The 21351-nt window shown below is 40.4% G+C and overlaps 1 protein-coding gene across 1 annotated transcript in view; it reads right to left on the bottom strand.

Annotated features, from left to right (window-relative positions):
• Nucleotides 1-1086: 1086 nt before the first annotated feature.
• Nucleotides 1087-21351, bottom strand: part of ryr1b (ryanodine receptor 1b (skeletal)) — an 83642-nt gene continuing 63377 nt past the window's right edge. Inside the window, exons 82-105 of the mRNA XM_078246931.1 lie at nucleotides 20838-20917; nucleotides 20657-20733; nucleotides 20428-20501; nucleotides 15732-15812; nucleotides 15499-15587; nucleotides 14705-14833; nucleotides 14034-14138; nucleotides 10638-10719; nucleotides 9234-10543; nucleotides 9063-9148; nucleotides 8521-8692; nucleotides 8081-8167; nucleotides 7431-7691; nucleotides 7203-7333; nucleotides 6351-6393; nucleotides 6124-6257; nucleotides 5990-6050; nucleotides 5750-5896; nucleotides 5520-5654; nucleotides 5243-5399; nucleotides 4354-4418; nucleotides 4137-4237; nucleotides 2910-2961; nucleotides 1087-2821 (exon numbers count right to left, since the gene is read on the bottom strand). Coding sequence (XP_078103057.1) covers nucleotides 2726-2821; nucleotides 2910-2961; nucleotides 4137-4237; nucleotides 4354-4418; nucleotides 5243-5399; nucleotides 5520-5654; nucleotides 5750-5896; nucleotides 5990-6050; nucleotides 6124-6257; nucleotides 6351-6393; nucleotides 7203-7333; nucleotides 7431-7691; nucleotides 8081-8167; nucleotides 8521-8692; nucleotides 9063-9148; nucleotides 9234-10543; nucleotides 10638-10719; nucleotides 14034-14138; nucleotides 14705-14833; nucleotides 15499-15587; nucleotides 15732-15812; nucleotides 20428-20501; nucleotides 20657-20733; nucleotides 20838-20917 — 3755 coding nt within the window. The 3' untranslated portion in view covers nucleotides 1087-2725. The remainder of the gene's footprint in view (nucleotides 2822-2909; nucleotides 2962-4136; nucleotides 4238-4353; nucleotides 4419-5242; nucleotides 5400-5519; nucleotides 5655-5749; nucleotides 5897-5989; nucleotides 6051-6123; nucleotides 6258-6350; nucleotides 6394-7202; nucleotides 7334-7430; nucleotides 7692-8080; nucleotides 8168-8520; nucleotides 8693-9062; nucleotides 9149-9233; nucleotides 10544-10637; nucleotides 10720-14033; nucleotides 14139-14704; nucleotides 14834-15498; nucleotides 15588-15731; nucleotides 15813-20427; nucleotides 20502-20656; nucleotides 20734-20837; nucleotides 20918-21351) is intronic.

Below are 21351 nucleotides of genomic sequence, written 5' to 3'. Positions count from 1 at the left end.
CTATTCTCTATAACTTCCTAAATCTTAAACAGTGAACAAAACTGGCATTATACAAATCTAAATGTTACAACTATCCCAATATTACTTTTTGGTGTTGGAAAAGTGGAGGTCTGTATAAGAGACATAATCTCCGTCCAGCACATTAAGTTAGAAACCTGATTGTTTTTTTTTTTACTCCGCTGAGATTTAAAGAATTGTAGGTGTAAGGGTGTATGTATGATTCATATACTGTAATATCCATCCGCCTACCTAAGGCAAACAGAAACATAAGTAATCTTTATCTACCACACGTCTGAGAGCATAGTGCAACTTCATTTATATACTTCATGGAGGCAGTATGTCATTCCAACAAATGCTTTACAAAGTAAATATGCACGCTGTTCATACACACACACACACACACACACACACACACACACACACACACACAATCTGTCAAGAAACAAAGGCTTTCTAAGTGATATATGGGTGTTTCCTGAAATGTTTAAGTGCAACAATCCACTTTTGACATTTGGTTAAGATAAAGTTTTACCAAAGCCAACATGAAACTGCAACACAGGCGCCAGAGAGGGAACATTTGAGTCAATAAACTATACAGTCTAACAGTAGGCATCTCCATAACATCATTTCAAAATCAGTGTTGGAATCAGCGTACCTCTTGCACAATGATTAGCTTAAGACACAAAGTGTTTTATTATTAGAATTATGTCTCCAAAGAAAAATGTTCCTCACATTTAAAGAGGATGTTATGGAGAGTTAAATTGATAATCTAACTTTTTTTAACTATGCATTAATGGTGTCAGCGTTGTACGTATTTTTGTTTTAACATGAATGGATATAAAAGATGTCCTGCACACACGTTTACATCTATACTTGTACAGACCTATAGGGCATTCAAAGCCTTAACCTAATTCTTACAGCACTTTGAGCAAATGAGGACTGGACAAAATGTCCTAATTTTCCAAAAAATGTCTTCATACTAAAACTGGTCCTCGGAAAAAGGTAGAACAAGAGCATACACGCTCAAACACACGGATACAGCAACACCATATAAAGCATATATGTAAATGAGGACACACGTCCAAGTTCTCCTTAAAATAATCTGTTTATTCTGTATTGAAACACAGGGTTCAGTCAGAGGACACTCAGCTCCGTACGGTCAGCTGCCTCCGTGTGGACCACGTGGCAAATACACACTTCAGAGTCACCAGCAAACAAAATACTGCTCTTCATCTGACAAAGTGAGTCGTGACATTAAATGCGAGACGGAGAGTTTGAGAGTTTGTATGTGATCTGTAAGAGGCATAGTGAGACAGACGTGTCTGAGATCAACGCAGGGATTTGAGAAAAATAACTGATATGCTGGATTCCTAAAAATATCTATCATAAAAACCTAACAAGCAAAAACAAAAGCTAATGTGCTCTTCTGACCGCAAACTGGGCATTTACTTCAGTGTGAGATCAAGTCTCTTCACCATTGTGGATTTCACAAACAGGACACGCGACATGTTCAAGTCCGACAAAGAAGCATGATCGTTGATATTCTTCAAAGCCCTGAAGAAAAAAAAATATATATATATATATGTATCTATGATTTATGTAAAATACGTCTTTTCATCAAAAGGCCTCTAAGCAGCCTAGACATTACTCAAGTTATACACATGACACTTTGGACATAATGTATACATTAAATACATTCATTAGTTATTTTTAATGCACTGACAAAAACTTATTTGTGCATAAAGTGTCATAAAACAGACTGTTGGCCAGAAATACAGACGGGCTAAAACGGTCGTCTTCAGAAGATTTGATCTGCATATAAACAATAAATAAACACCCTTGGTATCCTCCTATACTGTATGTGTGTACATCATCACTATCTTAAATGGGACAGAGACACCAGTGGAGATAAGGGACCACATACATCCAGGGACGCATTGTAAGACTTCAGAGTGCAAACTGGGTTTGTCTATAGAGCGGATTCACACTGGTATATGTCACGTACGCAGATGATAATTAGTTTTTTTTATCTTGGCAAGTCAGTCCAACAAGAGTTTCCTATCATGATCGCTTGTTTGAGGACGGGTTTCTAACTCCCGAGAGAGGGGAAGAAAAAGGAGCGAGAGTGCGCCTAAAATGTTCACTGCTCCCTCTCAAGGATATCGGAGATTTCTCTCGATGAAACACCAGAAATCAGAAATGCAAGTATCAAACGGCAGCAGCCACATATGACAAAAAATCCCAACCTTACAAACAATATAAATAAAACCTATCCACTCTAATCTCAAATAAAAGTGTTAAAACTAAAACTATTTGATCGCTAAAGCAGTGACATTGCTATAGGCACTAAAACGTTTACAGCAGTAGCGACTGAAAGAGCCCGTTTTGTATAAATGCATTGATATGCAAGGCAGTCCATGTATATTTTACACCAAAAAGGCCATGTAGTGTATTCATAGCGGAATAAAAAGGCCCCTGGCGTCTTTTTTTACACCTCTCTGATATTATTCTTCTGCTTTTCTCTAATCTATTCCATCGACATTCTGTTGCTGGTGGTGCAACAGTGCAGTCAAAGTGTGCATAGCTTTAGCGTAGGAGAGAAATGTGCAGACAAAAGGTACATAACTAAGACAGACGTGTTCGATTTCTAAATTTCTAATCTTTCCTCTCTTTTATTCCACTCCTCTTTCCTCTCCTCTCTTTCTGTCCCTCAGACGCTGACTGATTATCCGAGCTGGTCCTCATACTGCTTCCTGAAGCAGTCTCCAGCAGGGAAGAAGTCCCAGCATCGCTCCTGGTACAGCTTCCACACGTATGATTCCTGAAACACAGAATAAAGACACAAACAACCAATGAGGGCTGCACCGTGACCTTCTTTATACATCTTAAATGTATGTATGTTTACTGACCTGTCCTGTGTGTTCTGTTTCATCTTTGTTTATGAGATACATCAGGAAGAACCTGGAAGAGAAAATGGAGAAAAAAAACAATGCAACATAATAACAGGGTTTTTGGGTTATCTGAGAGAAGAAAAGACATTAGGGCTGCTCGATTATGAAAAATAATAATCACAATTATTTTGGTCAATATTGAAATAATTACTCAACACAATTACTCATTAACCTTTGGATATAATGGATAGTGTCCAGGGTATAATGTTAGTGTCCTTTATCTCATAGAAAGAGTCTTTGGATCCGAATAAAATCTGGTTTACTACTGTGAGTCGGTTCAGCTTTACAGATATCACACATAACTACACACCTAATGAACAATTCCAGATACATAATACAATGTGCATCTCACATCACATTTTCACTCACTATGACCACTACTACTGTCATTACTAAACATTGTGCCAAAATATGAACAATAATGTCGCCGTCAGTGGGCTTATTTCCTAGCTAACCTAAGGAAAAATCCAGCACATAGACTGCACCTTAGAATAACGTTGCGTGAAACGGGTGATTTAACGTCCCTGCTCATTTTACATACAGTTTAACAACAAAACAAAATGCTGAGGGAACATTACTATGTTTTTTCATGTTGGATTTGAGCGGTATGCACCCCCACTAAGCTGGAAAAAGTTGTAAACAGTAAGTGAATACAGCGTGTCGGGGGAATACAACGACTACTACAGCGGGGAGACAGGGTTGAAGGACCGCAGGGTTAGCTAACGTTAACTGTTCCCAGACAACGGAGTTGGTTTTGCCTTTTTTGCTCACCAAACGCTGCTGTGGCTGCCCTCCTTCTGCCATCTTTTCTCGCGCTGAGTTTTTAAATTCCAGCGAAAAATATGCACATGACTTGCCTCCCTGACTGTATAGGCGGAGAGAGTTTATGGCTTCGGGAGGGGCGGATGTGCGCGTGCGGATGTGTTTTTTCTCGATTGTACTATTTTGGTGATCGTTGGGAGCCAAAATCGAAATTCAATTAATTGCACAGCCCTAAAAGACATTCACAATTAGTCTTCTCAGAGGCCAAATTCATCAGGACAAGATAGTCAAATTATGTACTTCAACATTAACACCGCTAATATCCGCCATTTTCCTCTTCACATCCAAACATAACAAACATAAAAAAGGAGAACATACTGTATTTAAAAGTGTTACACATCGGCACTCCAAGAAGTTACTCACATGTAGTTGGCTAAGTTATGCTCTTCTAAGGTGTGTGTCTCGAAGCCGTGTGGCGTAGAGTCAAAGTAGTCACTTCCAATTCCACAGATGAAACACTTTGTCTAGAGGGAGAAAGGACAGTTTAGATTAAGCACATTCTTGCCTTGTTACTCAAGGACAACGGAAGGTGGATTAAGTAAAGTGACTGGAAAAATCCCTCTGAAACTCATTATATTACCTCCATGTCCTCTCTGACCTGCTCCTGCTGGTCTCTCAGCTCTCCAAAGGCATCAATGATCAAACCTGAGAGACAAGACAGTCTGAAGATCAGAGCTCTTCTCAGCAAAGACTGTTTGCTTTTGGAAAGATTTGTCCAGCAGGTCTAAAATTCAAAACTGCAAACTTCTAGTCACAAACCCTTTTTTTCTGACATAAAAAACACATTTTCTTATTCACTACATTTCCCCTTTGTTTGTGAAGTTTCTGCCCTGTTCACTCAGGAGTATTTCCTAGCTTCACATCAGAAAACACAGGAAGATAGGACAACATAAGTAACAACAACAGTAACGTATTAGATCTTGTTTTGTTGTTGCTTAAAACAGCTGCAGTGGGAGCAGTGAGACTGAACCAAACCTGTAAAGTTCTGGGCCGTAAAAAACTAAAACAAGTTTTTGTTTGAGACAATGATAAGGACGACTGGTACAATGTTTAATCCATCCTGTGCATTGCTCTCTACCTCAGTGTCTTTTCGGATACTACCACAAGCGGGCGCTAGTGTCTAAATTGGAGTCAGTGACTAAATGTCACTGACTCTTCATATACAGTAGTGACTTGCAGTTAAATGTTAAACTTAACTTAATGCAGAATTTAAACGTTTTATTTGTATTTGTACAGACACATTTGCAACACATATTAACACGGAGGTAGACATAAACGAGCCTGCAGAAAAATTCACACACCCTACATTAAATTATGGCTCCTCTTTTTCAGTTATGACTTGTCTTTACTGTAAAGTTGACACAATGTCTAAATGCAGCATAACAGTTGGAATGCAGGTGAGCATCTAATTTCCCCCCAAACAACATAGAGCACTTTTGTTTAAGAAGATAGCCACTTATAAACCATACCCTGGATGATAGCCAGCAGGATGACAATGACGAAGAAGAAGAAGGTAATGTCAAAGACCACTCGGTAGAGCTCATACTCATCCCCGGCTGGGTCCTCAATTTCATCTCCTATGCCGCCGCCGGCACGCACGCCAACATACATGTGGAACAGGTAGCACTGCACGAGGGAGTGAGGAAAAATAAAATCAAATAAAAATCAACCCAAAGTAAAGTTGACCCTTCCGAAAACTACAGATATGTCCTGTAATCAATAACCACATCTCTGCCCTCCACTCACAGTCATCATGTCATCACACTTCATGTCCGGTTCGTCCTCATCCTCACTCATGTTGTAGAACTTGCGGAAGAAGTTGAAGGCCACCACGGTGTACAGGTACACCACCACAGCCAGCAAACCCACTGTCATCATCAGCTGTGAGGAACAGGTGGATAAGGATGTGACATTAGTGCATGGCCAGTGGTGCAAGACACCCTCATGATGCATCATTATAGTGGAAGTGTGCAGACCTGTTTGCCGTTGTGAGTAACAGAGGACAGAATGGTGCGCAGGGTTTTGACACCCATGGCGATGTCCAGAAGATGAGCGGCATAGAAGAAGTTGTTGTAGTGTCCAAGCAGAGACATTAGCAAGTACCAAACCAGGTAGAGGAAGGTCTAAAAAATAAATAAAAGGGGGGCTGTCAGTCACACTCAAAAACAGATTCTCTCATTGTCTTAAGTATACTATGAACTGCTTCCTTAACTCACGTTGTCGGTGAAAATAACACCAAACTTCCAGATCTGGTACTTGATGTCAATAGATGTGACCCTACAGAGGGAAGGACACATGTGATATGTGCCATAAATCGGAACGGTTTATGTAAAGAGTGTACAGTACATACCAGCTCAACATTGAGGTGTCTGGTTCATGCTTCTTTTCGTGCGTCATGGCACTGACGTCTAGAGAAGCCAAGTCCATACCGAGCAACTCGGCGATCCTCTCTCTGCCGTAGATATCACCATATTTATCCAGCACCTGGATGTCATACACATATGTCATGTCACTGCAAGACAAAATCCCTGCCATGTTGTTGATGTTTTGAATCAAAGCTATCTGGAGAAAACTCACCTTTCTTTTCACAAACTTGTCCCAGTAATTGTTAGGGAAAGATCTGCGTTGACAGAGAAACATCATAAACATTTGATTAAAAGTTATCTCAGTTACTAACGCCGTATGTTAGAGGTCTCCAACGTGACCCGAGCATGACTGGCATGCAACATGAAAACTCCAGGTTCAGGCTCCTAAAACATACTACAGTTAAACATTCAGTCTTTAATTAATATTAACACCTAATAAAATGACTACGGATGTTGGGGTGGACATGGTTTGCAATCAGCTGCAGGGGAGAGAGGTGTGGAGATAGCTCATTAGAGCAGTGCCAGGTGAGTTAATTGACACTCTCCCTTTATATGCAGTAGGGTACCGGACCTTCAGATGACTGACACACACACCACAGATAATTTTGTATATTTGAGCTGTGTTAAAAGCTCTGAGCAACTGGACTGTGCACTACAGAGAGAAACCCAGCAACCAAAGGTGCATGTCATGGTTTGTGCTAAGGGTGACCCACGATGGAAGCCAGACTTGCTACAACTGATTTTGTCCTTGAGTTAAAGCGAGTTAGAGAGACACACACACACACACACGGATTATTTTAGTTTATAAAAAATGCAGCACAGTGACGATACAGATATTTCAGAAATCAGATGCCTTGTAAACATCTGATTTCTGAAATGTCTGTAGAACCACTCAGCGTTCAACCCCCGTTGGACATGTTCAGAGACTCCATCCTATCAGATCATTATCATAACTAAACCTGTGTTACTGCATCAAAGAAATGATTCTGTTAAAATAAAGTTTTGTTAACGCTATCATTTAGACAGCCCATCCAGCCATCCTTTAATGTGACAGGGCTCTTACGGAGTGTTGAGCACCAGCCTGTCCCACTGGCCCTTGATGTCATCGTCCTCAGGCTGCTCAGTGACATACAGACCATCAAACTCCAGCTTTCTGGCCAGCTCCTTCTCTCTCTTGAAGATAACCAGAGGGACCTGGAGGGTATCGAGGGAAAAGAAGACAAGCTGCTTGAAGCCTACAAGCAGACACAAAAACATATGTGGATTTTTGGTGGAGCAAACACCACCCTACCTTGAGGCAGTTGTAGCCGATGATGCAGAGGAAGGAGATGATGGTGTGGATGATACCGAAGAAGGCCATGGCTGGCGTCATGTAGCCTGTGCTCTCTTCCAAGAAGTAGTACATGGGACCTTCTTCTTCATCATCTTCTCCTCCTCCTTCTTCATCTAATCCGGATCCATCCTCCTCAGCGCCGGAGCCTTCAAACAGGCCAGAGGCCTCAAACAGACCAGGATCGTCAAACTCCTCCTCGCCTGGAGGATTGTCAGACACCTGCAAAGGTCAGACACAAAATGAGTGTCTGAGGGTATTTAATTTGTGTGGCCTGAAACCCAATTTCAAAAAAGTTGAGCACACAGTGTAGAAATGACTTATTAATACAGGAAGGTGGTAATAAAAAGGTTCTAACTAACTGTTGCAAATATAGAAACTTTTTCTGACAGTGTCAATTAAACATTCTACCTGCTGATGGCAGCCATGCTTTTTGGAGTAGACCTTAATCCTGTCCAGGAATGTTAGTGATTTGTATACGAACAAATTGTGAAAAATACAGATGTATTGCCAGTCAAATGTATAATGATGCAGTGGCAAGGGTGATTTTTCAGGTTTGATCAGAGTTGATTCTGTGTGTGCCGTCTAAACTCAGTTACAAATGCACAGACCTTGTAGAAGAGCAGGAGGAAATTGAGAGCGAAGGCAATAAACAGGGCCAAGAACCGAAGGTTGTAGAAGTTGCGAGAAAGATAGTTCTGTTGGGGGGGAGGGGGGGGGGGGAGGAGAAGCAAAGCACAAGAGCCACATTTTAGTGCCTGATTCCACTGCATTAACATTTGGTTTAGCTAACAAATAACACTGTGGAGTGATTGTTGTTACACTAGTGCTTGAACATTCGGAATGAAAAAAAAATACTGAATATGTGCTAAACTTCTTCTGTCAGATAGTTGCCAAATATTTTCCATGGGTTATTACACAAGCACGTAAACTGGGATAAGGCCACTATTCAAAATAAAAAAATTAAAAAAAAAGTGTTCCAAGAAAACAATGGGATGGCCTTCTGAGTAACAATATTCAAAAATATGTACGGTAATGGAGAGCTGCTCACCATGAATTTAATCCTCTGAACCTCCAGCTCATTCCACAGCTCAAAGCCCTCCTCGGCATGTTTCTTCTCCTTCTTTGCCTTGGTCTGCTCAGTCGGCTCCTCTTTCACCTCAGGCTCTTCCTCCTTTACCTCAGGTTTAGGTTCAGGCTCTGCCTTCTCTTCCTTCTCGGTGCTGGAAAAGGAGAGAAACGTGTCCTTTTTAAAATGACTTTCTCTGGACTCTGTTTTAACATCTGATAACGACACAGATATGTGGTAATGCAAACAGTTAAAATATCAACACTAAAATGTCTCGACACATTTCTGTACAAAAAGTGAATTACATCTATTTTATATTCGATTAGATCTAATGATTCATTATTACTTATCATATTTTCTCTGAAATGTGTGAACTTTAAATCTATATTTACTTGTAAATTTGTAAACAGCTAATATGGCTGCACGTCCTAGCTCAGAGCGGTTCAATATTAGCCTGAGGACACGTTATCTTTAGCAACAGCTGCTCAGTTTTGATGTTGATCCCCAGCAGGCGGATAACTTACTCTGCTTTCTCAGTCTCCTGAGGAGCCTCTTCTTCAGGTTGAACGGGTTGTCCCTCCTCTTCTGGTCCTCCCACTGCGGCTTCCAACTGTTTCAATAATTGTTTTGCAGTTAATTTAATGATCAATGGAGAGCGTACGCATTAAACATCAGTAACAGATGGAACACCTCACCAATTTCCTCTTCAGCAGCGGCGTGCCCTCTGGAGTTGGAGGCTCTTCAGCTGTCGTCTCACCAAAGTCTCCAAGTCCCCCAGGAGTATTGAAACCAGGTAGGCGTCCGCCTTCCCTCTCCTCGCTATCCTCCTCTTCCTCCTCTCCTCCCACGTTATCTAAGAGATCTGTCACCCCGTCAGCGTCTTGGACCTCTCTAGCCCCAGGGTCAGGCGGCAGGTCCTCGTGAACTTCGTCCTGTGTGGGATCTGGCATACTGGCTAGGATCTCTGTCACCGTTATCTTCTTGGCGCCCTCCACTAAGCCTCCACCGAACAGCACCTTCCATATGAGTGTGAAGAAGCCTTTACATATGCCATAAACAAACATCAGGATACCCATCACAACGGTGTAGATAAATGTAGCCAGGCCGATCACCATCTCCTTTATCGTCATTTTTCTTAGTTTGCGGTACCGACGCCGCAGGTTCCGGAAGGTGAACATGTTGAAGAATTCGACCACGCTCTTCAGAAAGTCTGCAAAGGCTGAGGCGGACTCTGGAGGAATTTCGTCTCCATTGCCTTCGTCTCCTTCTCCAGACTCTCCTTGGTCTCCCGCGCCCTCCTCCTCTTCCTCGTCATCTTCCTCTTCCGCTCCGCCTCCCTCGGGCTCAGAGATAGACGCAGCAATGTTCATCTCAAAGATGGTGTCCTCGCAGAAGTTCACAAACATCTCCATTTTCTCACTCTCCCCGCCCTCATTGACCACATCAAAGATGAACTGCCGCTTGGACTCTCTGACTTGTGGCATTTCCCACTGGTTGCGGTTCGCCTCGCTGATTTCAAAGTAAATGCGCTCGATCTTCCTGCTGGCTCCCATGATCTCTATGCGGCCGAGGAAAGGGCGGAAGTAGTTCAGCACGCTCTCGGCCTGCTCCAGGAAGTTCTGAAGGCGTGTGTCGTGGGGTACGTGCTCGGACAGGTTTGTGAGCAGAACGGCGATGTTGAAACCAATGTCTTTGGCTGGCTCCTGGAAGCGATCAGCAAACTCCTCAAAGTTGATCATCTCGTTTTCATCAGCTTCTGAGCAAGAGAGCAGGAACTGGATTTCTGAGGCAGAGTATTGCTTCTGGCTGTCCATGGCCTTGGAGAAGTCCTTCTTGGAGATTAAACCACGGGGGTCGGTCACGTAGTCTCGGAAGGCGTCAGATGCCACTATGTCCTTGAGCTTGAGGAACATGTCGAAGAACTTAAGGATCATCTCCACGTTGCTGGAGGACTCCACCAGCATGTCAACCATCTGCCTGGCAATGGTGCCATTCACCACATTGCCTAAGAGCCGTACAAGGTGAGAGGACATGAGGAATATATAGCGGGTATGTGACAGAAAGGAGAGGACGTCACTAAACTGGGATGGACATCATACCTTCAAGCAGAGACAGAAGCATCACCACCATGTCCTTCTGCAGGTCCAGTAGCTCCTTCAACAGTCCAATTTGACTGGAGTCCTGCAACAAAGCCAAAACGCAAAGCGAAGCACAAACGGTAGAAAAAAAAGTTCTTAAAATGTGTACTGAACGATATATCGCATTTTAATTTGAGAGGATATGTGCTTCTTTCTGAGACATGAAATGGCAAGAGACGCTACCTCAGAGTGTGCTCTACTCCAAAAATGATCCTGGGTTTGCATTTTTAAATAAAGAATATGCATTTTTAACATCACAAATAATACACTTGACATGATGGACAGCACGACAGACACTGGGAACACAAGCAGGTATGAGAGAAGGGAACAAAATGCCTTTTGCTCGACAGCACCGCCTTTCCTCTTTATCTGAAAAAGTGGCTGCAGCATGGGAGCAAGACGTAAACACATTTGCAGACGCTGATTTTAGAACTCATGAAGACCTGCACCAGCAGATAACAGTAGTAAATGTCAGGATGTGCAAGCATCAGCTACCTGTGAAATCCCAACGGCACCTTTTAATACCTCTACAACACGAAAGATCCAAAAATACAAAACTTTGAATTACAGCTAACTAAAAAGAATAAATAGCATAAATAATTAAACATGTCATCTAAGTTTATATTTGTTGTTAACCACCTTTAACAATGGAATAACATCTTTCAGAATCTGACTGAACAGTCACAAATTCTCTGTCCAATTTAGTTCTCGTACAATATAATATTCCTCAATTCAATATATTCCTAGTCAACATTTATTCAAACTGTCTCTTATTCGACAGTCAGTGTCTGTCACTGTTGCACACTGTCCCTGTATTCAGGGACAGTGCGTAACTGACATGATGGCTTGTTAGAAAAACTAAACATGTAAAAGAAAAATGTCTGGTAAGTGCAAAGTAAAACCATAAAATGACTGCAGAGGGAATATACAAAGAGGAAAATGTGAATGATTTGGGAATAAGGCTGCGTAATAAATAATGTGATGAAGCATGAGATCTTCAAAAAAGCATGAAGGGCCTCTAAATGAGATGGCACTGGCGGAGAGACACAGATTCTTACGCCATTTCGTTGTCCAGGATCGGGGTGCATCTAACAGGGTTACACATGAAAATAAAAATGTTATCATCAACATTTTTACTTCATTGTTGTGTCTAAACCTGGAGATTTACAGATTGTATGTAAATGATATCTAATCATTTAATTTTAAGATACAGTTCCTTCCGGGTAGGGTTGGGCATCGAGAACCGATTCCTACTTGGAATTGTTTCAAAAATTACGATTCCAGTGGAATCGTTTCTTTATTGGAATCGTTTGGAATCGTTGGTTTCAAATCTGATCATGGGTTCCAAATTTAACATGCGCAAGTTTTGGTTTCCGTAGCGGCCAGGCGCTTGTTGTGTTGCAGCCATGGAGCACAGTAAGAGGCGCTCTGGTGTGGCTTTATTTTATGTTGAAAAAGCCCTGTAAAACTGCAAACCACCATTGAATCAAAATAAAACGTTCCTCTTATTTATGAAATAAGCATGTGACCCGTTTCAATTCCCCGCCTCAAAGAATCGGAATCGAGAATCGATAAGAACCGGAATCGAAAGGAATAATCGCAATTGGAATCAGAATCGTTAAAATCCAAACGATGCCCAACCCTATTTCTGGGCCACATCCTCAAATCTAATTTGATCTATTTTAAAACCTTCTGAAGCTTTTCAAATGCAAGTCTTGATAAATTAGCACATATCTGCCTTCTTCTTCAATACAGAAACATGGTATGACATATTTTCAGTGTAAAAGTCAATTGTTTTTACTGCCAACACAATGTTTCTGAATTTATATATATGTACAGTATGACCACATCTCATCGGTTAGTGCTGATGCTAAAGTTATTCTATCTTGCTTTTTTTTAAACAAACCATAATAACCTGACATTTGTACAAAATTCAAGATATAAAAGTACAAAAATGCATTTTAAACGGCAGCATCAGTAACACTCAACATTATAGCGTATAATGATGGCATGAGACTGCTTCTAAAACAACCAAGATGGTGTAGTCAAATGTTTGTTAGTGTTGGTGTGCCTACCTGTTCTGCCTTAATAAAGAAACCTTATTTATCGATACATGTGTGGATGTCTGTCTCAGAAAACAGAATTAAACAAGCTTTAGCCCACACTGAGTTTAGCTCTGTCAGGTATGCATCTATACTGTGGAGACATTGGCGCTCCTGTTTGTATATTACAGGTGAAGGTTGTTGACCTTTTATTAATTTATATGAATTGTACTGTATATTTATTGCTATATTTTTGTAAATATTGTCATTTTTTTATGTACTATGGACCTTCCATTTGTGTCCTGAAATAAAGTTATTATTATTATTATTATTATTATTATTATTATTATTATTATTACCATCAACACTGTCACACAAAAACAGACTGAGTAAGAAAACACTGCAGCTCCTTGTTAGGTCAAACAAGTTACAGACTACAGACACACATTATTCAAAGCAAGCACATGTTTGTCCAAAGCACAATCAAACCCTAATCACTGGTCAGTACTAGGAAATTAATATATACTTAAATCAGGTGATGTGGATAAACTGTATTTCCTCAAATTGTTTCTGCCATCTTAACGTGAATTCATGTTGTTGACAAGCTCAGTCTGGTGAACTGATCCGTTCAGTGGGACACAGGGAAAGTGTGCAGAGGAGCCACAATATAATTCAGCAGTAGAATGACAAACGGATATAAATAGCCTTTATACTAATGCAGTAAAATCAAAAGTCAAAGTTAAAACTGCATTTTGTAAAACTCTATTGATGTATAAATGTTAATATGAATAATACATTATATAGTTGTATTCAAGTGGAATTTCATGAAAAAGACAGCTGCATTTAAATGTGATTTTAAAAAGGAAGATAACCAAAGGACATCCTGTGCCATTTCTAAGTGCTCAAACCTACAGCATCAAAAATGTTATAGTCTTAAACATGACGTGTCTCAGTGAAGAGGCAGAAACAATCTGACAAAGTAAAGTGGGTGGGAAAGCTAGTTAAGGTATACAAATAAAAGAAAAATCTAATAAATACATACTTTACTCTGCAGGAACCATGAGAGAGACAGTTCACACAATTAGTATACTAAGAGTGGACTAATAAATTAAAATATACCATATGGAAATGTATACATTTCTATTTTAATTGCTTGGACTCATCTTTTGGTCAACTGTAATACAACAAAGACATTATTGGATCATTCAAAATGCAGAATTTGTATGTATTCTCTCCAGAAAGATACCATGAAATACAAAGGAAAATGAAGAGTATGACTACAAAAAGGTTAAGCATAAATTGGGATGTTTCTTACCTGAGCAAGTTTCATCATCATATGAGCAAAGACGTGCAGGAAGCCCACAACAGCGTCCCACAACCTGCTGTGGGCCAAAGACTGCTGGTTACCAGTACAGGGACCCTGACAGACACAGAAAAATGTCGATGATATCCCAGTGCCGTCATCATGTTAGGGGGTATATTTTAACATTGTCTTGTGTTTCAAAGTATTCTGAAACTAAATATGTCTATATATTAGATTATTTTCAGACAGAAGTTTAAAAAATAGCTTTATTGTTTTATTTCATTGACTAGTGTCTTGTTTTGGTATGTCTGCTTGACTGGGTTATGATAAGTAGTACGCAATATCCTAACATCAAAATGTATATGGAAAAGGTTTTATAGTTCTATTTTGAAAGAAAAAAAAATCGTAAATAATAATAATAATAATAATAATAATAATAATGTGGGGAAAACCTGCTCACCTGGCAAGCGTAACATGCACAATGTTCAGGCTAACCCCCCCCCCCACAGATTCCACCCTCCAACCAGTGGGTGTTTATATTGCTGTGAAAAGTACAAGGCTTCCACTGAACTGGAGGTACCGCTACTGGGAAATTAACCAATGGAGTCCCCTTGAAATGATGTTTTCTATCATGTATCATTCAACATTTTATCCATCTATCATTCATACAGGAACTTTCTTACCTGGATGTACTCAGTCAAGCTGTTGAAGACCTGCTTGGCCACAGTCATTGCTTTGGAGAAATTCCTCTTTCCAGGATCATCAATAATTTCTTTTCCTGAGTAGTACCAGTAAAAGTCACTGATCGACTCCTGCATACAGGAAGAAGGTAGAACATATGAGGTTACTTTTTTATATTATTTTTTGGGCATTTTAGGCCTTTATTTATGTAGGACAGCTGAAGACATGAAAGGGGAGAGAATGGGGGAATGACATGCAGCAAAGGGCCGCAGGGCGGAGTCGAACCTGCGGCCGCTGCGTCGAGGAGTAAACCTCTATATATGGGCGCCTGGGTAGCTCACCCGGTAGAGCAGACATATTATGTTACTTTTGTATTCTATCTTACTATCAAATTGGCCCAAATGAAAGTGTTTTTTTCCCTGAGGGGAGGGTTACCTCGCCAGTCACTGAAGTTGGACTTAAGCAGCTTTCTGGTAAAGTCAATACACAGTTAAGTGCTTCTGCTAAAGTACACAATCCGAAAATGCAGAGAGCCTCTGTGTGTACATGTACTGTACATACATCTACGTGTGCTGGTTGACTGAAATGAACAATCCAAAAAGCTCCCTCGAAAATAAAAAAAATAAAAATTCCTCTAGCAAAGACAAGAACCTCACAGTTATAACCTGCTCCATGCTGTGGAGAGCTAACTTTCATCAACAATCGACTAAACGAAGTGTTTTTTTTGCAAAAGGAGGCTCCAGTCTGGAGTCATGGGAGTAAGAGCAGTGAACCGCCATCAGAATGTCAGAGTGACCTGTAGTCGCAGCAGGTAGTCCACAGTGCATATGATGATATTGATGGTAGTGGTGCTGCCTGTCTGAGTTCTCAAGTAGTTCTGAAAATCTGAAAGCGGACAATGGAAACAAGATGCGCTTTAAATGGAGTTTACAACAATTGAAACAATAGGTAATATACAGTACTATTAATATGAGCAAGCACTCTCCTTGCTGGTCACTTTGAAACACCACCTTTGGTAAAGAGACTCACCGTTATTGTGGCCCTCACAAAGAAGCTGCACAAAGCGGAAGAGGTCACACGTGAATTCATTGTCTGCCATCACTTTCTCATCTGGGAAGAGGAACACAGGACATGCAAATTCATCTTGTTGAAAGGACAGTTTCAACAGTCCCAGTACAGAGTACATGTGGACTCGGTCAGTTTGCTGTTAGAATACACAGTGGTAATCAGAAGTAAGCACAAGTCATTAGGTGTATTAAAAGAAAATACCAGTGTATTTTACTTTTAACTGAACACTTTGCCCCACTACTAAACATTTTCTCTTGCATCACTGCGTTCATAGCATTAGATATGAGAACAGTGATCTTCAGAAAAAATTCCCATTTCCCTTAATTATGTATAATCAGTTATTACTAGGGCTGTCAAACGATTCTTTTTTTTTTAGTCGTGATTAATCGCTGAAGTTTTATAGTTAATCGCGATTAATCGCTAGGGTTGGGCATCGAGAACTGATTCCTACTTGGAATCGTTTCAAAAATTACGATTCCAGTAGAATTGTTTCTTTATAGGAATCGTTTGGAATCGTTTGGAGGATTTGGTTTCAAATCTGATCATTTAACATGCGCAAGTTTTGGTTTCCGAAGCAGCCAGGTGCTTGTTGTGTTGCAGCCTTGGAGCACAGTAAGAGGCGCTCTGGTGTGGCTTTATTTTACGTTTGGTTTTGGTTTCATCCACAGGTCGGCAAGTAGCATGCCGGTCAATGCTACAATTAACTGACAACATAAGTTATACGAGTTACAGTTCTCAAGGACGCATGCACACACGGATGCGACAGCACAGTCTCTTTTTCCTTTCTCTCAACTTTTCCGGCATGTGTCGCGCGTACCCGCTCGCGGTGTGAACTGTACTACTATGCTTAGCGCCGTAGGTGGTAGCTCAAGCTTGACGTGTGCACATGGCTTTCGACTTGTCTACGAGCCGTCCGGGAGTTTTGGAAAATAAAAAGCGCCATTCAGGATTTCATTACTGCTGTCTTTCTCCATCATGCCTGCAGCCTGCAGCAGCAGGATGTGTTACGAGGAAGTGGCAGCTTGATGATAAGTAACGGTGCTGCAAAGGGTCAAAATAGTAGCCTGTTAGGCACGATGCAAAGCTGAGTGAAGTGTAAAATAAATTAATAAATGCCGGCATGCGATTAATGTGATTAAAAAAAATTAATCGCATCGCGTCAGCCCTTAATCGCATCGCGATTAACGCGTTAACGCTGACAGCCCTAATTATTACTAAAAGGAACAAGAAGGTTCTCGCAAATAAACAATACACTGGTAAGTCTCCATCTTAACAAGTCATTTTTTTTTAATCAATGTTTGTCCTAAAATTACATTTGAGGACAAAAAGCTAATTCTGCCTAACAGGAAAAATTATTTCAAAAGTTCTAAAGACAAATCAACGTTTTACAGAATACAGTCATTTTATTTAAAATAGTACAGTGATCTGTCCAATTTCTTAATTCAAAAAACACTAGGAATTAGAGTTTTAAGTGAAATGAGGCTTAATCTGAAACCAAACGACTTGTTAAAACAGAATAAACGGCATTCAGATTAGATTTTTAGATTAAGCATCAACTGTGTTAATTAGGAACTGGTAAAATGGTGATTATGGTAATCCAATTTAACATTACATATCTACTGATACACACTAAACAATGCACAATAGCACAAAGCATTGCCAGATTTAGTAGTGAAATATTATCGATAAGCAAAAACATAACAGTATCTATCAACAGTAGATCAAACTAAAGCACGTGTGTGTGTGTGTGTGTGTGTGTGTGTGTGTGTGTGTGTGTGTGTGTGTGTGTGTGTGTTGACAATTGAGGGACATTGATTAGTGTACTTGTATGTATGCATCCTTGTATGCAAGTGTCTGTGACTGTAAACACATGTGCATTGCAAAAATAGTAAAATTGTAAGTACCATCACCTCATTCCACTCCCCTGCTTTCATTAGAATATGTTAGTGAAAACAACAGACCTCTGAGTCCCCATCCATTTGTCAGCAAAAAGGGAGGTTGAGGCTGCCATACTGCTCCCTCCCCCAAACTTTACCACTGTCTAGCTCTCCAGATACATTTTACAGAAAACAATTATTCAACAAAACTCAAATGGACAGCACATCAAACACTTGTCACATCACATGGAAATGGACATGGAATACACAGTTCAATGAAGACAGATAACCAGGGAACAGGGAACACATATATATATATATATATATATATATACACACACACAACTGATGAAACATTAAGATGCTGACAGTGAACACAGAAATTACTCATGCAGGACAGATCTACTGAACTCTGCAAACTCCAGTAAGCTATGAGTATGGATGTTGGGGGGGAGAAAAACTACTCAATACACACCAATATACTGTATATCTACCGTGGAAAATGAAGAGTTAATTCCTGTTGTTGTCAGGGTGTACTGAAAAACGACAACTAAGCTTCGTACAAGAAGTGAGTAGCCTTTTATGTGTGGGCAGTTTACTTTAGTAGGTTTTGACTTAAATATGAAATCCTATCCATGCAAAATACAATTTGTAAAGCTCTCTATTATTAGCATGCCATCAGAAACTGGCTACTTGAAATTCTTTCTTTGTCAAAAATAAAAAAAAGCATGCTCAGATTGTAATCATGACAGAGCAAAAACGTGGCGGTGCTGCTAGGTTTCATATTTCCCAATAATAAAACTTAGTGCCAGGGGAGGAAATCGGTAATCTGTTAAATAATCCAGAATCTGGAGCAATCAAAGGCCTGTGATCACATACAGAGTCGACAGGTTTTTAGTATAAAATACTAAATTATAGGGCACATGGTTCAGCAACAGTGCTGGAACCTTTTTAAAGTTACAGCGAGGAACTTTCACTTTGTGTTGATTTTGGTGGCCCCTGTGCACAAAAGCGGCAGTGTTTCAATGTGCACCACCGCCACAATTAAATAGCACTGCATGGTAAAGCAGGATTAAATTGAAATGGTCAGAAGTTAGGAGACATTTTAGGGAATGTGAGGATTTATACGCAGTGGCTTTACACAGATGGTCTGGCTGTGTAGGTCAATCCTTAGAGAATTCATTTCAGAGTTTCTAGGACACAGGGTCGGTGTAGTTCTCTATGATCTACTTGAGAGAACTGAGTGGGAGAGGAAAAATGAGGTACTGCCTTTCCTTCCCAGTGATCAGTCATAAGCGTGTCAGAGTTACAGTAGATCTGTGATAAAGCACTCAAAGCGGAAAATCAAACCTTACAGTCACTTCCAGAAGAAAAAGGGCAGAAATAAAAGGCTAGAGTACAGCTACAGCAGCAAGTGTATTATTGTGATACGTGACTGTAAAGCTAGATTGCACTGGGTCCTTGGGTGTGAAATGAAACGATTATTAAGGTCACAGCAAAGGGAAGAAAAAAACTAGTCTGGGGATTAAGAGTTAAAGGGACAGAGAGGACAGAAAGGAGCGAAAGAAAGAAAGTAATATATATGAGATCATTTACCACGTTCTAGCTTCTTATCTGAGAACCGTGAGAGCAGCAAAATGACAGGTAGGAAAGACATGAGCGTGAGGGGTAAAGGGTTGAAAAGGGAAAAATGAACATGATGTAGGAGAGAGAAAGACAAGAAGAGATGCAGTGAGTCCAGAAATCTCATGGCTGTCAGTGGATGATAAACAGTTTCATACATCAATAGTCAAAATGCTGTGACTAATACAATGGTGTTTTTCCATTGGCACTTTTGGCCGCGCCAACTTGCTGAGTCAATCCATGACGCTGCTTTGCATTTCCTTTATCAGTTTAAACACGCCTAGTTGTGCCTTGTCCAGTTTCGGGCCAAAGTGCGCCTGACCCGCCTACAAGCTGGTTGCAGTGACGTCTCGCCGACCACAGCCAAACCGTAGAAGTAACGACCCCCCTGCCCTTCTCCCCCTCAAACAAGGGTGTGTTGTGAGACTTCATTCATTTCCATGCAAGGCGTTTTTTAAAGTGTCTGTTTAGTGCTTAGTACTTTTGTAGCTTCTAACTGAATCTCTGTGGTTTGAAGTTTATTCTCTCTCCCACGCGGCGTCCCTGTTTGTTCTTTCAGACATCTGCTTTATTTTACTAAGTTGTGTTTAGTTATCGCTGCTGAGAAAACCCAACATTTCCTGATGTTGCTGCTTCATAATAAAAGCTTTTAAATAACAAAATAGCAGCAGACTTTTAACGTGAAGAATATATAGGAAATTAAATTAAATGTTTTTTTTCCACCGCTTTACAGCTGCTCCTATGACCACTTGTTGCAGCCATAGATCAGCACGCTGCTTTTCAACGTCAACTTTACTTTTTTTTTTTTTAAATGCTTTGACGTTTAAAAACGCTTTAACGTTAAAGTTACAGACACACCTTCGAGCGGGCAGTCGTGCTCAGCTGACGCACGAGTCAAACCGAGTCAAGCCAAGGCAGCATGTGTATGGAAAAACACCACAAGAGTGTCGTGGCTTGAACACTCTTGCATGAAAACATACCCCCAACCAGGCATCCACAAACAGGCACACTCAGACAAACAGGTGCACAAAAGAATAGACTACACACTGGAACTGGAAACATGTCAGATTATATCAAGAGCCGATGCACAATGAAACAAAACAGACTGCTACATGTACACACAGTGTGTTCAGATAGAAGCTGTCGACCATACTTACTGGTGCCTTCCTCTGAAACCATCCCAAGTCCCTCAGCCTTGTTTTGTCTTTCAAAAGCATTCAAGTCCAAAACGCTGTAAAGATCAAATATTTAGTCAGCGTAACAAAATAAAGTCCTGGAATTTTTTACTTCGACTAAGCCCTTCTCAAAGCAATGTTTGGAGTTAAAGTCTTCAAAACCTCAACAATCAAAAACAAGAGAGGTTAACAACAATCATTCATGACAGACCTGCAGGTCTGCATCAGAGCCTGAACGCTAAGGAAGAATCCCACATCCTTTTTATCCTTCAGATAGTCCAGCATTCTCTGCACACAGACACGAAGACACAAACCAAAACATTTGGTTGAGCTCTTTATTCCAACTTTCTAATTAAAATATATTTTGTAAAACTCTCATAGGGTATATTTACCTGCTGTACATCACTGTTGCCTCCATTGAGGATGGAGATTCCCAGTTTAAGCGTGGAAGAAACCATGACTCCAGGTACGCCTGAATTAGGACGAAACATCAGTGGTGTGCAGAGGTGGAAGAAGTACTCAGATCTTTTACTTATTACTTACTTATATAGTATGTGTACACTGTAGCATAGCATTGGTACTTTAAATTGTTAGAAGTAAAAGTCCTGTATTTAAAATTTTAATTGAATAGAAGTACAAGAGTATTAGCAGCAAAATACCCAAAGTAAAGTGCTCATTATGCAGAATAGGCCCATTTCAGAATGCTATATATATTATGATTATATGACAATTGGCGCATTCATTTGTAAGCATCACTGTATTGCTGAAGCTGGTAAAGGTGGAGCTAATGTTAACTACTTCACTGTATATCAGAAGTTGTTGTTAATTATATTTTGTATTAATATTGTGAACCTGAAAGTAACTCATAACTAAAGCGGTCAGAGAAATGCAGTGGAATAAAAAGTA

This window comes from Sander vitreus, chromosome 3 (assembly GCF_031162955.1).
Source record: "Sander vitreus isolate 19-12246 chromosome 3, sanVit1, whole genome shotgun sequence".
Taxonomy (NCBI): Eukaryota; Metazoa; Chordata; class Actinopteri; order Perciformes; family Percidae; genus Sander; species Sander vitreus.
This window is presented reverse-complemented; position numbering and strand designations above follow the sequence as displayed.